A 16,554-nucleotide genomic window follows, 5' to 3' on the forward strand; every position below is an offset into this window, starting at 1 on the left:
AGGGGGAAACAAGCTCTCCAAAGTGACAGGCTGTCAGGGAGGTGGCATCACTGACATTGACATGGCAAAACAGACTGACTAGTGTTGCCTTTGTTCAATGATATGAAATCCTCACAGCAATATTATCTTCTTACTTCTAGCCGCGATGCAAAAACAAAACGGGAAAGTGCTGGGGTCAGATGAAAGACCGATAGAATACTAATTTAACAATTGGGAAAGAGTGATTTTAGGGAGATTTGCTGTGGTTTATTATAGTCATGTGAAATTAGTCGAATCCTATTTAAAGATTACATTCAGAGAACTGGTGATTCCATGAAACTAAAGGGGATTAGTGCGATCTGTGTTAAATTGAATATAGAATGAATGAGAAATTTACATTTTCTGAAGAAAAACTTGCACAACAGTAGGCTGTTGCTTAACAGTTCCTTAAAAATTAAAAAGAGCCCAGCCTCTAGTCATTTTCAGGTTTCTAGATAGGATGTGGGTATATATTAAATATTTTTTCATCTTTTGGGTGAAAATCTTAAGTCTGATTTCTTAGAAAAGTAATAGTACACCTCTCACCAACAAGCCACATTATTTAAGGAAGTGGTTCTCAACGATTAATGATTATGATTAATTATGATTATGATTCATGATTAATATGTTAAATAAATAAAACAAATGTACAAAATAACAGCACCACTTCTCTTGTATGTATTCTGTGATATTCTGTGTTTCGGAGCAGCTCGAATCGTGTGAAATTAAGACTGAACGGGGGCTCAAAACATCCGACCACTGCATGAACAGATGATATGCAAACTACAGCTCTCGGCTGGACAAAGCAAGCCAGTGTTGCGCTAGTAAAGTTTTGATGGATGACCACTGTAATCAAGGAAAAGATGATTACAGTGACATACAGGAGTCGTACATTATGCACACGTGTATCAGTTATTACTGATGCACAAACAAACCATGTATGTGTTCACTCGGCGCACTGATCCCTATAACATCATATTTATACTGAAAACAGTTCAGTATATTCACATAGTTGTCAAAATAATAACGAAAATTTATAACGAAAAATTTGCAGAAGAAGCCTGTTTTGGAGAAGTTTGTGAGGATCAGTGGTGTTTATGTACATATGGGAATCAGACGCTCCAAACACAGACACGATCGCTTGTTCTGACAGAGGAACTGTTCACTGATGAAGGTCGCTGAGTTTCCACACATTCAGAATGTTTTCATTTTTCATTTGTATTTTGGTGTGTTTAGCAATTCTGAATGGATCTATATAGTAGTTTCTATGCAGTTCTTTGGCATCTCCCTGTGGTCTTGATTTGTATGGCAGGTTGACTTGTGCTTATTTGTTAAAGTTATAGTATAATTGAGCTTTACATACTTTTAAGCACTTTTAAGTTGTAAAGAATATCAGCAGTGACATTTTTTGCAAAGTATCTTTGCAAAAAGAACATTGAATGTTTAAATCGATCTTGCATTTGTTTTGTTTAAAAATAATTACATGGAATTGAAAAGTAACAACACTAGAATACAAAGGTTTTTGTGAATAGAAAAGGTTGGGGGGCCTTGCAGTATTGATTCAGAGAAGAGGGCGGCCTTGGAGTAAAAAAGGTTGAGAACTACTGATTTAAGGTATCATTCACATCTGCTGCACAAACATTTTGGGATGAGCTACACAGCGATGTTTAATACTTATAGTTTGGACTGTGTTCAAATCCCTAATACTGAGTATGAGCGATCGCAACAGCGATATACTGACAAAAGCCCTGTTCATTTCTCTCCAGGGTATGAATGTTTATGTGTGAACATGGCTGTGTGTTAGCAGGTAAGAGGAAAATGACTGCCCTCCGTGGTTTAGCCTTTAAAACAAGTACTCAGCTTACATGACAGTCTGGTCAATCTTGTGGATACTGAGAAGTAGTGTTCATTATAAGAACACTTGACAGAATCACAGGGGCTTCTGAGCCCGCTCACATCTTCCTGAGTGAAATGTCAGGCAGATTGGTGGAGATAATAGTAGTCATCTGTCAACCGCATCCTGCCGCAACAATCAGAATAATCCTCCACACAGGGGACGGGAGCAAAGCTCACCTACAGCCACTGCGCTGCTGAATGCAGCTCTCTACCGCTTGCCTCTTATTGCTTCTGTATTTTCACATTTCTCATGTTTGGATCACAGCATTTCATGCTGCAAGGTTAAATATTGCAACGGAAGGGTAGCCTTTAGCGAGATGTTGTCAAAGTCAAAGATATTGCGAAGCAACAGCAAGCAACAATTGAATAAACTGTATAATTTTAGGAGGTATAATGTAAAAAAAATTAATTCAAATGGTCAAATAAAGCCCCTCTTACCTGCAGAGAGATGCATACATATGTACAAGGTGGGGAAAAGCGTATTCCCCAATTGTAAGTCGCTTTGGATAAAAGCATCTGCAAAATGACTAAATGTAAATGTATTCAGTCTGGCTACACTGGTTAAGCATTTCGGTTTGTTTCACTAAAAAGAATCGGCTCATAAGAATAATTTGTTTGGGTATCTGATTGTACTGGTAACATTGAATGGTTTTCATTCACTAAAAACAGTTTATTAGAGTCATTCATTCAGGAATCAAACTGCATTGGTCATATTGTATGGTACTGATTAAAAAAACTCGTTATTAATTTCAAAAAATCGTTAATGGTTCTAAATAAGAAGCGGTTCTCACTTCCCAAGCCTATGTGAAATTCACTGTTTTTGTTGCTGAATTACTTGCTAGTAAAAGAAAGCAGCCAATGAGATGCTTGGCAAGCAGGGCCACAGCTGGCTGAGACAGTTTGAATATTTAACTCAATAAAAGGTGTACAGTTCCACATCAGGTTCAAATGATGCAATAATACCTTGCTGAGGGAGAGGTTTAGCCTGCAAATGATGACAAACCTCATAAAAAGACGGGCTGTTTGGCTTTGTGAAAATCCTGTAACCGCTTCCCATCACTGCCAAACACTTGATAGATTACTAGTGCAGATATTTCCATTCTTGGCACTCGCTGAACAAATAGGGCCTTTTATTAGCTTCCACAATGTGCATTGTTCAATTTTCGAAGCAGACTGGGTTATTAGGCGCCCGATTCGCGTATTAAAAACACTGCTTCTCCGATAATCTCTGCACCTGACAGTCATCTGTTTATATGTGCGCGGCAGACGCGGTGGCCATATTAACACGCGGGGTTCAGAATATTAATGCAGCCACCCTGCAGCCCGCATTCTTCCCACATTCGCTCAGGAACCGAACGGCTTTTTCGCTCTTCCTGTTTTTCTTCAGTGACTAGACAAACTGAGTCTCTGCCAGGCTCTGATCTGTGCAGCTGCAGGCCAGCATAAATTCCCCAGTTCCCACACAAAATGTCTGAACTGGCATTCCCTTTCAGAAAGCTCTTTTATGAATGAGCGAACGCACCGGAGAGGCAGCCGTGTTTTCATTCGTACTGACTAGCGCTATTCACTGCTCGCAAACCGCACGGCGCTTTTAAAGGTGTGCTTGTGTGTTTCTCCTCTCCTGAAATGGGCGCTGGGCTCGGAGGGCGAGGTTATTAAAGGGTCGTCTGGGTCGAGGGCTGTGCTGACCTCACACTTAAGCTGGAGAGGTAGCCTTCCTCTAATATCATTAGCATTAAATTTAATCTTAAAGCTAAGACCCTGCATGCTAACTAAATCCTTCTGCTAATAACTATCAGGTATAGCACTAATATGCAGCGCAATATTCATGAAGACTGCACTAGGATGGAAAAGAGTTTATTTCTTGGTTTCCCAGTAGTCATTACCACAAAGTTGGAGAGGGGGCGAACAAAATGTAAACAGAGCAAAAGTGCAAGCAACAGGCGATTAAAAAAAATGTGGAGGGAAAAAAGGGTGGGGGGTCTCCAAGTTATACTCTCTGACTGACTGACGTCAACCGTGTCAGAGAGAATGAACAGGCAGGAGAGCGAGGGAGCAAGAGCGGGGTGGTGTGCTCACACAATCCTGTCTTTGTTTGGAACATCTGTGTGGCTGAGGGAGGGGAGCAGGGCTCTGTGACACTGCTTTAATGGAAGTGCTGAAAGTCATGTTTCTGTGTGCTGAAGGCCTGCTCCCTACACACAACACACACATAAACACTCCCTTCTAAATAGCATATTAGAAGCTATTAAAAAGGCATTCAGATTAAAAGCATTCAAACATCACAAACACTCTCAACATTGTCTGATGTGAAAAACTAACCAGAAACTATAAACAAGGTTCCCACAACTTTAGACCAATGAATTTCCCAGACTTTTTGATGACTTTTCCCAGTTGTGATTATTAAATGATTTTAGGCACCACTTTATATTTTTTGGTTAAAATTAGTTAATGAATTGCAGTAGGTATCACAAATAATACATTAATGTTCATTTATGCAACATTTCTAAAATTATAAAAATGTATTAGTATACTTATTAGTATACACTACCATTCAAAAGTTTTTTTTTATATAATATTTTTGCAAGGACACATTAAACTCATCAGATGTGACAGTAAAAAATTATAATATAACAAAAGATTTCTGTTTCTAATAAAAGCTGTTCTCATTAGAACTATTTCTGAAGGATCATGTGACACTGAAGACTGGATTAATGGCTGCTGAAAATTTCTCTTTGCCATCACAGGAATAAACTATATTTTACAATCTATTAAAATAGAAAACAGTTATATTAGAATGTAATAATATTTCACAACATTGCAGTTTTTACAATATTTTTGTCTTAGTGAGCGTAATAGACTTTTTAAAAAATCTTTCCAAAAGAATCACCCCAAAAGCTGTATTTAGCTGAACAAAAAAAATAAAATAATAATGATTATTCACTACAGCAATTCCTAAGACTGTTTATGATTTTATTCCTTTACATGACTTCCATGGCCTGCAATTCACAATAACATTTTAACGTTTTTAAAATTGAAGGTGGGACAGAATTTAGCCATTTAGCCGTGTGTTGGAGTATTTGGCACGCTCACTTTTAGCACTTTGGTAGTTGTGATGAATCAGGGGCTATGTGAGAAACCTGCAAGATTCACACAAAAACTAAAACTACAAAACTACACAATAAAAGTGAAGTTGTGGTTGTTACCTGGCATCCAGAGACACCTGGCTCTCTTCCATAACCAGAGAACGGAGGCCTCTCAGACTTGCCTATGGATAAACAAAGAGACAAACAATCAGCACAGCACCATACACATTAACCACATAAATATTAATCATGTGAAAAACAGGGAGATTTCAAGGAAGACAAACAATAACTGCCAAAACTCACACACTCTGTGTTGAGTTTTGGCAGTTGAAGGCTGCTGAAGGTCAGAAGGAACTGATTTATGTTTCATATTACATCAGTAAGGTGTGATTTACTTTTGTGTGCATTTTTTTCTAGCTGTCCATCAGACAGGGCATGTCTGATAGTAAACTACAGGGTCAGACAGGTCTCAGTCGATGATACTAATCCATCTCGATCCTTTTCCGGTTGCAGAAACAGCCCATGAGCTTGCAAGGGGCAAATAAAAATTGCACAGCGCACAGCCGTATAAATCATGCACTTCACAATATCTAAACTCAGCAGTTTCAACCTCTCTGTGAGAAAAAACAGGAGACTCCTAAAGGAAAATGATAAACAACTCTAAAAACATCATATATTATACTTGTCAGACTTTCAAACATTAGAACAAACACAGCAGTGAAGCTAAATTCTGTTTACTCCAGGGAAAAGGTAAACATTTTTGTTACTTAAATTCGGATGGCGAAAGTGTTTGCGTTACACCTTCCTCGCTTCAGGTTCTGTTCTGCTGCACTCAGGTGCACAAGGCCACGTGTCAGCGAGCGTGCGAGTTTCTGCGCTGGCGTAGCCTCCCGAGATGCAGCCGTAATCAGGTACAGTGGTTTAACTGAAAACGCTGCTTCCCCTGTGGTGTAAACTGATCTCACTCGACGTGATATAACATTTGAGAGTTGTGCTCCTACAAAGGAAGAGGGAGTATAGTTGTGGGTAAACTACTGCACTCCCTCCCCCTTAGTCACCACAAAAGAATAAAACATCTGTCTTTCAGCGACTTTAAAGGTTAGGAGGCTTTTTTCCCTCATCCTGACATCCTGGGCTTGCTACTCAGCTAGGTTTTGGTTTCTGAGTTTGTGGCGTACACAGACTCCCACACAGGGAGTCTTTCCTCTACAGATGCACTCGTGTCCAGCATTGAAATATTCATTTACATCATGTGTTTTGTCACACTCTCTCTGTCCACACTGAATAATTTATAAGACTGCGTTGTTGTTTTAGATCCTGGCAGAGCTGGAAGCGCTACTCATGAAAAACATCCTCCCTCGATCTGGGTCTCTCGGATGCAGTTGCACGCATGGTTTGGCATGCTCGCGTGCAGCGTAACCCATCCATGGGCTGTAACATGTCGAGGGACCTTAATGCGATCAGCGCCATAACCTCAGCCACTAAGGAGGAGTCCCAGAGGATCTGAACGGTAAACATGCGTTTAACTGTCTAGCATGCCAGAGTGAACGGCCGACCTGTGTTAACAGTCAAACAAAGAGATGAACCTATTCACCTGACTGCACGCATACACCAAAATACTGTCAGAGTCATAAATTATGACACGCACGTTAATGAGCTTTAACTGTTCCAATGACATCTTTAAAATCACCCACATATATCGCTATAAATGATAACTGGTTTTATCAGTGTGAAAATTTACAAAAAATTATTTTAAAAAAATCTCACCTCAGGAGGATAAATGATAAGATAAGTTATATATATAATTTAGCATATAGGAATAGCATATTTTATATCTTTTATATATTTATTTTTAATATGTATATATATATATATATATATATATATATATAATTTAGCAAATACAAGGATATATATATATATATATATATATATAAACACACACACAGTATGTATGTGTTACATTACAATATATAACGTGTATCCTATCTATCATCTATCTATCTATCCATCCATCCATCCATCCATCATAGTTTTGTTATATAAATTATACATACCAAATAAATTATATTTCATTAACATTACTTTTTAACTCATTTTAATTCATTATTTATTTATTATTATTTTAACTCACTATATATAGAACATAATAAAATAATGCATTAAAAATAAACTGGTAATAAAGAAATACGTGGGGGAAAATGCTTTTTTTTAGAAAAAGACGTAGGTGGAGCGGATGAAGAAAAGTGTGAAAAGAATTAACCGGATGAGGGGAACAGAAAAATTAAGAATGACTCTGAGAGCTGTGGAGGAAGAGGAGACCCATGGGGGCCTGATATTCAGAGAGAAAGTGAGAGAACAAGAGCGAGCGGTGGAAAATTATTGGGCGTGCGCTCAAAACACAGAGCATTCCAAAAGCTGAAAGCATCCAAAGGCGAAGAAATGCAAAGCTGGGGGGGGGGGAAGTCTCTCGGAATGTTAGAAATCAACAATGTAAGACAGCTCTTCCACTGCTATAGCAATTTGTTTAAGTGTTACTGGCGAGTGTTTGTGCCAAGCAGGCTGCTGGCTGCGGCACTGATGTTTGAGGAAGCAATGCCAGCTAGCGCAGCTGTGCGGCCACTGCCCCCACCCTCCACACCCCTTCCTCTCCTCTACTGTCTCGGCCAAGACACTCTTGGAGATAGAAAGACACAGAGAGAGAGAGAGAGAGGGTTCAGAAAATATGCGAGACAGCAGGTGAGAGAAGAGTGTGTGAGAGGAAGTGACAGTGAGTACATGTGTGAGAAGAGGTCACTAGGGGGAATCGCTCCAAAAATTTACTTCAAGAAGTGGGCGCCGAGGCTGCTGATTAGCCACGTCCTCTACAGCTGGCAAGCACCTCTCTCCTCATTTTATTTCATCATGCCCTCCTCCTCTTAGCTGGAGCGATGACAGACAGACGAAGGGGGGGTTTGGCCTGATCAATACCGGCCTCACTGCTTCTCCCGGCCTCCCCTCTCTGCTCGCCTACCCCTGAACCTCGACATATCATACATTATCGAAGCAGGATCTGACTGCGGATGATGAATGTTCTGGCCTCACCAGGCTTTAAGGAAAGGGGTGGTTGACACAGGGGACAGCAGCACCACCACCGCACAGGGGAAGGAGGTTACCACCGTTCTATAGGTTATCAATGCCCCTGCTGACTCACAGCTAATGAGCGTTCTAGTCACACAATCTATCAAACAGGTGACTGGGGAGCCTGGAAGAGCAGAGGATGTTTACAGGGAACGGCCGCGACAGAAGGAAACTGATGAGGATATGAAGTTTGATGGGGAAAGGCTATGCCAGGAAAACCATGGGATCACTGAAGATTGAAGACAAGTTAGACAGACATGGTGAATGTCGTGATTAATGTCTGGGGAAGTAGCTGGGATAATAAGGATCAGTGCTGCTGCTGTAGCTAGCAGTCCTCTCATTTACATAGACGTTTGAAAAACTACGAGAGTTGAAGCATGTGACCTTGTCAGTCAGCAGGGGAGCGTTAACGGCCCCACCAACTCAACTCTCTGCTGAGATAACAGCCCCTGCAACTCTCCACATGGCCTCTGGGAACAACAAATACATTGGAATTTCTTGGTGGCTCTATATCGGTGCTATATTGGTTATAGGGCTAAATGGGAGATATTTTTTATTTATTGAGATACTGGATATATATCGGCCTGTATATATGCACCTTATTTTTAACGTAAGTGTGGGTGCGGCCATATGTAACTTGAAGGTGTCATTCGCTTCCAGTTATTTTAGCTGTACGAAAACAGTTGGTCATGCTGCTTGATATTACAAAATGATATTTAACATTATTGTCACTTATCATCATCAGAAACACTGGCTTGTAGCACAAATATTATTACCTTTTACCGCTCTTTGTTATTCTTCTAGTTATTTACCTATGGCAGCTAGTAATCGGAAGCCACGCACATTCACAGAAAATAGCTTGTTTCCTTGTTGCACATTTAAATGTGCATGCTCATTTCACCGTTTTTACATTTACTGTACTTTGTGGTCATTTAAAGCATCTTTAAACACTAACAATTTACATGTAAACTAGGGCTGTGCGATATGGATAAAAAAAACCTATCGCGATTTCTTTGATCAATTTTGCGATTTCGATTTTAATCACGATTTTGACACACACAGACATGCTTTACAGTCATTAATGCATTCAGTGTGAATCTGAAACATTTCCAAAAGAAAACCGATTAGAGCTTTATCAAAAAGCTGTAACGTCTCTAGAACAGACATAAGGCAAAATAATCACTAAGTAAAGGTGTAACAAAATGTCTATATAATAGACATGGCAGAAAAAGAAACAAAATCCGGCGTTGCCTCAGATGTTGAACTAGATTTGTTGCGCCAAGTTCACACGTACTCCGTCTGCAGTGCGTCTACAGTATGTGTATGCAGTGCAGAAGCAGCACGGACTCATTTTGCTTTCGCACAGGACGCGTTTGCAGTCCACTCCTGATCCGCGGCTGTTCACCACAAACACAACATTTATCCATTATTTTGATTTCAAATTCAAACGTTGTTTCTGAAAATGCTTTTTCAGCATTGTGATTCTCTTTTATCACAGTACAGTAATACAATCTTTCATAGACATATTCCCGTTTAAACTCAATAAATATAACTTTAACTACCACGACGAGTGCCATCTATTATTGCCTTGTTTATCTAAAAGTGCACTTTTCCTTGTTTTAAATCTAGCCAAAAAGCCATGTGTTGACTGTGAAACAGTAGACTTTAATTATATGCATTTATGGTGTAATTACTAAATTTCCGTGTCAATCCATGTTAATTTTTACCGCGAATAATGCGCTGTCACTTTAATTCAGAGCATGCAGCACAGCAGAAATAGACTCTGCCGGACCGCAATCGCGTGCAACCCGCCCGGTCTGTTCTGTTCTCGTGCTCCATTTAGGCGCGCTGCATTCTGATTGGTTCGGATAGCATACTGCGGGAGGTCGGGGGCGCGGAAAATCGTGCTATAAAGCGATTTAGAAATCGCCCTAATGTAAACATAACCTTCAGCAAATCTCAAAATGAATATCCTAGTGTAGATTGCAATGATGAGACGCTTAAATGTACTTGTAGCATTTTAAATGATTCATTTTTTAATTATTCATTAATTAGTTATCAGCAATAACCTAAAAATATGATTTGTACTAGCCTATTTTTTCCATACTGATTCGTGACTACAATCAACAGAATCTCTTCATATTCTCTTTACCAACAAATGCAAAGTACTTGGCAATTAGAATCTGTTTTTACACTGATTCACAAAAATTTTTTAATTCTGTCAAAATGTACTCACCCTCATGTAATTTCCAAACCTGTATGACTTATTTTTGAAATATATTTCTAAGAATGTTTGGGTCTAATCAACACTGGACCCCATTGATTTTCATTGCGTGAATGAAAAAAAACAAACATATTTTTCAAAATATCATTTGTGTTCCACAGAATAAATTCATACAGACAGAATGACGTGAGAGTGACTAAGTGATGACAGAATTTTCATTTTTGGGTGAACTATCCCTTTAAAAGAGTTTCACATTGATTTGGGTTTCAAAATGCAGCACTGCAACAAATTAAACCGTGAGAAATGTCAGAGGCACTTGTTTCACTGATCACACCTCTACCATTTTTAAACCGTGAATGTAACAGACCCTGCCAGTGAAGAGACTGGCAAGATTTCAACAACAACAGTCAGTGGCTATGAAATGCTCTACTGTTATCGAGATGTTTTGAGTTGGTAAGTGAACAGCTGGCTTGACAGTTGCAGCTTGTGCAGGCCAGTCAAGACACTAGGCACAGACTAGTCCTGTCACCAATATGTCATTGAACAAGGCACTTAACTAGAGGATTGTACCGGTACACATTCCCTGAAATACTCTCCCTGTTCATGAATCTGATGCCTATGAGCTTTTAAAGAAAAGTTGTTCAAACTAATACTCAGACCTTCTGAGATCATCAAAACAAAGGGAACAATATACACTGGAAAACTAAAAAAAATCTTCTCTAGTTATGAGCACGTCTTCTGTTGGATATCTCTCACCACAGGCCTCTTAAAACAGTCTTCATATCAGCCCTCCTTGATTTGCGATGAGTAGAAAGAAAGAAAATAAAGCAATATTCTTCTGCGGCATCGCCAGGCAATGCTTATCAGCAATGGTGTTTTTCCACCCTGTCTCTCAGGGGAAAACAGGGCTGTACTGGAGGAGTGATGGATGGAAGCGAAAATGAATTCATCAATTTCCCCACGAGGAACTGCGAGAAGCAACAAGGAGACGTCCAGGTGTTGACATGCGTGTCCGTGTGGTGTGCGCCTGACATCACATGTGTTCATGCACACACACCTGTAGGCAGAGTACATGTTGCAGACCACAACGTAACACAAATACAGTAGCTCTACAACAGCGGGAATGATGATTGGTGATTTCAGCAGTCAAACTAACAGTATATCACTAATGAAACCTACATGAAATAACTTTTGCAAAATTAAAATTAAAACAAAAAAAAAGAGAAAACCTAAAATATTTTTTTAGGGCTGTCAAATCGATTAATCGTGATTAATCACATCCAAAATAAAAGTCTGTGTTTACATAATATATGCATTTGTACTGTGTATATTTATATGTAAATATAAATACACAAATACATGTATATATATAAGAAATATATGTAATATATATTTGTATCTAAATATAATATAATCATATATATAAATGAATATATATATATTAGGGCTGTCATCGTTAGCGCGTTAACGCATACGATTCATTTTACAATCCTTAACACGTTAAAATAATTTTACGCAATTAACACAAAATTACTGAAGCACAATTTCTATTCTAACCTTTTAACCCAATTTTGCTTCTCTGCTTGCGATTAGATCATTTTAAGCCGCTAAACTCCGGGAAAGTTTTCAGTCCAATGATCCAGTAAGCGAATGCATTCAAACAATTCGTCCAAAACAGTGCTAATATAAAGGAAACCAGGAGATTGCAGAGAGAACAGAGACTCACGTTGCGTTTTCAGCTAATTATTCATTCCAGTGTGTTTCGCTGTACACATCCCACCGCTGTATGGCCAGATGAAACGCAAACTACGTTTTCTTGACTGGATAACCAGTCTTGCTAGTAAAATTTTGATGGATGAAGACTGCAATCAAGGTAAAGACGGTTGTGGTGGCGTACAGGAGTCGTACAGTAAACACGTGTGAGTCCGTTATAATAATGTGTGTATGAGTGCTCTTGACGCACTGATCGCACATTGTATTTATGCACAGGCACAGACATTTCCGTACATTCACGTTGTTTACACACACATTCACGATGTTTCATTGGACTGAAAATAGATTTTTTATCTATTTTTGACCCTTCAGTCTTTTGGTTTACTTTGCTGGATATAGCAAATGATGACAAAATAAACATTTGATCCAAGATGGCGCCGCGGATGGCAGCCATGGTTTGTCGCTACTTGGTACTTGTACTTTTTTTGTTTGTTTGTCCTGTCTTAAGCAATTTTTTCCCGATCAGCTTTACTAGGAACGAACTCCTGGACATCAGAAATAGCACACCAAATAACTTTCTGCCGACATTTGAGCATTCAGATGTTTTACTGGACATTTTAGTCGGAGGAGCTGCGTTCCTATACAAGCGCTCCAGGCGACGCAAGCGAGGGAAACGCGCCGGCGCGCTCGTGAAATTCCGACAGCGCGGTTTTAGGACTCCGCTGCCGAGCATTCATCTGGCGAATCTCCGCTCCCTAGCAAATAAATCAGACGAACTACGACTCCTCACCCGCACAAACAAGGACTTTTTAAACTCCGCTGCGCTCTGCTTCCCGGAAACCTGGCTGAATGGAGCCATCCCGGACAACGCGTTACATCTAATGGGCTTCCAGCTGTTCAGAGCGGACCGCGTCACGGAGTCATCGGGGAAAACGAGAGGCGGGGGGTTATGTTTTTATATCAATGAAGGCTGGTGTACAGACGTGACAGTTTTAAAGAAGATGTGCTGCCCAAATTTGGAAGCTCTTTTCATTAACTGTAAGCCTTTTTATTCACCGCGGGAGTTTTCCTCGTTTATTCTGGTGAGTGTGTATATTCCTATACACACACATAAATATTTCTTAAATATATACATATAAATGTGTGTGTATTTATATATACATATAAATATACACAGTACAAACGCATACATTATGTAAACACAGACTTTTATTTTGGATGTGATTAATCGCGATTAATCGATTTGACAGCCCTAATTTTCATACCTCCAAAGGTAACTAAAATAGGGCTGTTGCCTGTTGAAATATCAGATTTTCACTACATAATTATCATGTCAAAAAAAATTCGATAATAAAATTTAAATATTGCAATAGTTATAGAAAATCATCAAATTCATATTTTGTATTTGGTCAGTGAATCCCACTCAGAACACAAGCATAGGTAGCCAGAGATAGTTTGTAACCATAACTTTACAAAAGCATATGAAACGAACTTTTTGTTCTACTATTGACTAGCACTTCCTGCAGACGAACATCCATTTTTTTTGGGAATCCCCCCCCCAAAAAGTGTCTCATTTTTGCCTGTCCTCTTCTCCAACATGATTTTGTGTGGCAGTAATGGCTACATACTGCGTCTTTTTTATGTTTTAAGACAGTTGGCACATTGTTAAGGTGCAACAGTGCCACCTACTGCATTCAACCACATAGTTACGAGCGCTACATTATTAATATTATCGCAAGTATAGTATTAACATTAAATAAATATTTCATTGAAATAACATTATTGATTACAGCATGATTATCGACAATACCGGTATATTGCGAACTAAAAAAAATAAAAAAACAAAACCTAGCTGTTTTTTTTTCTTACAAATTAGTTTTAGAAGTGTTATATTAGAAACCTTAAAACCTTTACAACCCACCTGTATAAAACAATGTGCAAATCACAACTAAACAAACTTCCCTTTATAACAAAAGCATGAAAGCACATGACTTTTTTCTATTTATTAGCCCACCGACCAAAAGATCTGAATTATCAAATATTAATCTACAGTTTTACATCTGTCGACAGAACTCTGCAAATCAGTATGTTTTAACACCACATCATCTCACTTTGAATACACCAGCCCAGAGATTTGTTTAACAGTCACTGGAGTATGTAAATACCATTGATGCATTATCACAAGTGCCAACACAAACGAGGGATGTGTCGAGTCCTGTCGAGGGGGTTAATAAGGGATGTATAAATAGGCAGGCAATATTAAATATTGAGATTAAATTTAGAGGCATCGAACAATTAAAATGTGACCGTGTAGAGAGGCTCCCGGGGTGGCTCCCTATTGATCACAGCTCTGCCAGGCAAGACCAGAGCTCTTGTTTTGATACTCAGATAGGTAGAGATCTAAGCATCTCAGGGGATCAATTGAAAAGCGCAGCCACAAAAACAGCCAATTAGTAGCCACACTCCACAGCCTCCATCTCTCTCTCTCCACCCCTCCCTGCTCTCTCGCTCACTCTCTTCCTCTCGTTCTAGTACATTCCGAGGGCCTCGCTGGGTCTTTTTTCTCCACGCAGACTCAGTTTCCAAACAAACCAAGATACATATATACACACGACAAGGAGCTTGATACCTTGTAGCAGGTAACGCCAAATGCAAATTAACCTCTCATGTCCTTCGTCCCCCAGAAGTCCATCCGCGTTCCCTCATCTGAATTTCATGTTCTGAGTTCTGGAACCCCGGTGTAATTCATTATCCCTGTCAAGTTAATGTTCCGTGTTGAGCCATATGGCGAGGCTAACACGCGCAATAAAGGAAATTCCTTCAACTTGTTATAATCAGCACATTGGGCTGTCCAAAAACTGACATAAACAGCTTTATTGTGTTTGCTGCATTTTCTCTTAAAATTCCTGACAAAAACAGGAAAGCAGGCAGGAAAGGAGAGCGGGCGGCTGGGGCTAAACTTGGGAGGCCAGCAAAAGGAGGGAGGGAGGGTGAGGTAAAGAAAAAGAAAGCTCTACAGCTGTCTAAAGTTTGTGTCGGCAAGAACCTTGAGCTATCAGTGCAGAGTTCTGAAAGTTCGATGCCCACACACAAACACTCACAAACAATCACAGACATCGCAATGCCAAACAAAGCCACACACCCACTCGCTCACTGGTTGTATGGCTTTTATAATGGATCCTTTTGTTTCCTCGTCTGGAGTGTTTGTGTATCTCTCCCTTGTTTTCAAGGCTTTTGATGTTAAGACGAGGTCTGTTTGACTGTCGGCAAGGACGGGGCTTGAATCCAAGGGGCCCCTCCCACCCTCTCTAGGCCCTCCTTTGCACGAACCCACCCGAGCAGGTAGTAAAGGGGTGAAGGGGTCTGTTCTTTGCCAGCTAAATGCACAGAGGGGCACAATCTCAAACACGCGCTACCCCTGAGCTCAGCATCAATTTCTGTTAATTACCGTCTTGTCAGCAGTGGCATTATTCAAACAGCTAGCGCAAATGTTAATGAGCTCTTATTTGCATATTTATTTTTTTCTTTGTTGAAATGTCATTGATTATTATGTTCTACGATGATGAATGTCTCTGCTGATGCACTCTGATATGTAATTAAGTTATTAGATGGAATGAATAGATCAATTAAAAGGAGGGAGAGAGGACAGGATTAAGGACAAATCAGAAGAAAGATGGAAAAAAGATTGAAGAGGATTATGGGAGTGGAGAACGAGGCTGCCGTCTTAAGGTGCGTCATCTCTCTACAATAGGAGCATTTAAAGAGCGTGTTGAAGACGCCTAATGTAAGAACAGCCTCTAAAACGATTTTTTTTGATGATTTATACTAAAATAAAATTGTAATAAAATAAAAAATAAAATAACTACCCCATAGTGATCCCTTGTAGAAGACACCTGATGTAAGAACAGCTTCTCAAAAGAATATTAAATTAAATTATTAAATTAAATGAAACTAAATCAAATTAAATTAATAATTGCCCCCACAGAAACTCTGCAGATGCCTTGTTAAAAGAATCCTAATGTTAGGCCATGTCCACATGTACATGGGTATTTTTATAAACAGTTTTCCTTCTTTCGTTTTTAAAAAAATCTCCGTCCACATGAAAACGCATGCTATGAAGCACAGTCAAGAGCATGCCAAACCAACAGGTGGCGATATAATCTCAACCGTAAAGCCATGTTGGCCAATCAGAAGCCTGAAAAAGTTTCCAGTAGGCGTAGATAACAACGCAGGCTCCGACGTCACAAGCCAAAAACTCCAGTTTCGCTGTCTACACAACAACACTGCAACCCGAGTTTTAGAAAATCTTCACCCTGGCAGGCATTTTCAAAAATGTTCGGTTTCAATGACCTGGTGCTGCGTGCTGTTTGCGTGTGGACGAACAGCCTAACCGCGTAGAAAAAGCTGCGGTTTTACAAATAACCGCGTTTGTGTGGACAGGGCCTTAGACTATGATCTCAAAAGATTTTTTTTTGATGATTTATGTTTTTAAATATG

The 16,554-nt window shown here is 39.5% G+C and overlaps 1 protein-coding gene across 2 annotated transcripts in view; it reads right to left on the reverse strand.

Moving 5' to 3' along the window:
• The window catches only part of LOC107695343 (transcription factor 12-like), a 126,937-nt gene that overhangs the window by 50,275 nt on the left and 60,108 nt on the right, over positions 1–16,554 (reverse strand). For both annotated transcript variants that reach the window (XM_016495209.1, XM_016495208.1), the window contains exon 6: positions 5,121–5,182. In XM_016495209.1, the coding sequence (XP_016350695.1) occupies positions 5,121–5,182 (62 nt within the window). The remainder of the gene's footprint in view (positions 1–5,120; positions 5,183–16,554) is intronic.

The sequence above is a fragment of the Sinocyclocheilus anshuiensis genome, unplaced genomic scaffold, assembly GCF_001515605.1.
Source record: "Sinocyclocheilus anshuiensis isolate Anshui unplaced genomic scaffold, SAMN03320099.WGS_v1.1 scaffold282, whole genome shotgun sequence".
Classification (NCBI taxonomy): Eukaryota; Metazoa; Chordata; class Actinopteri; order Cypriniformes; family Cyprinidae; genus Sinocyclocheilus; species Sinocyclocheilus anshuiensis.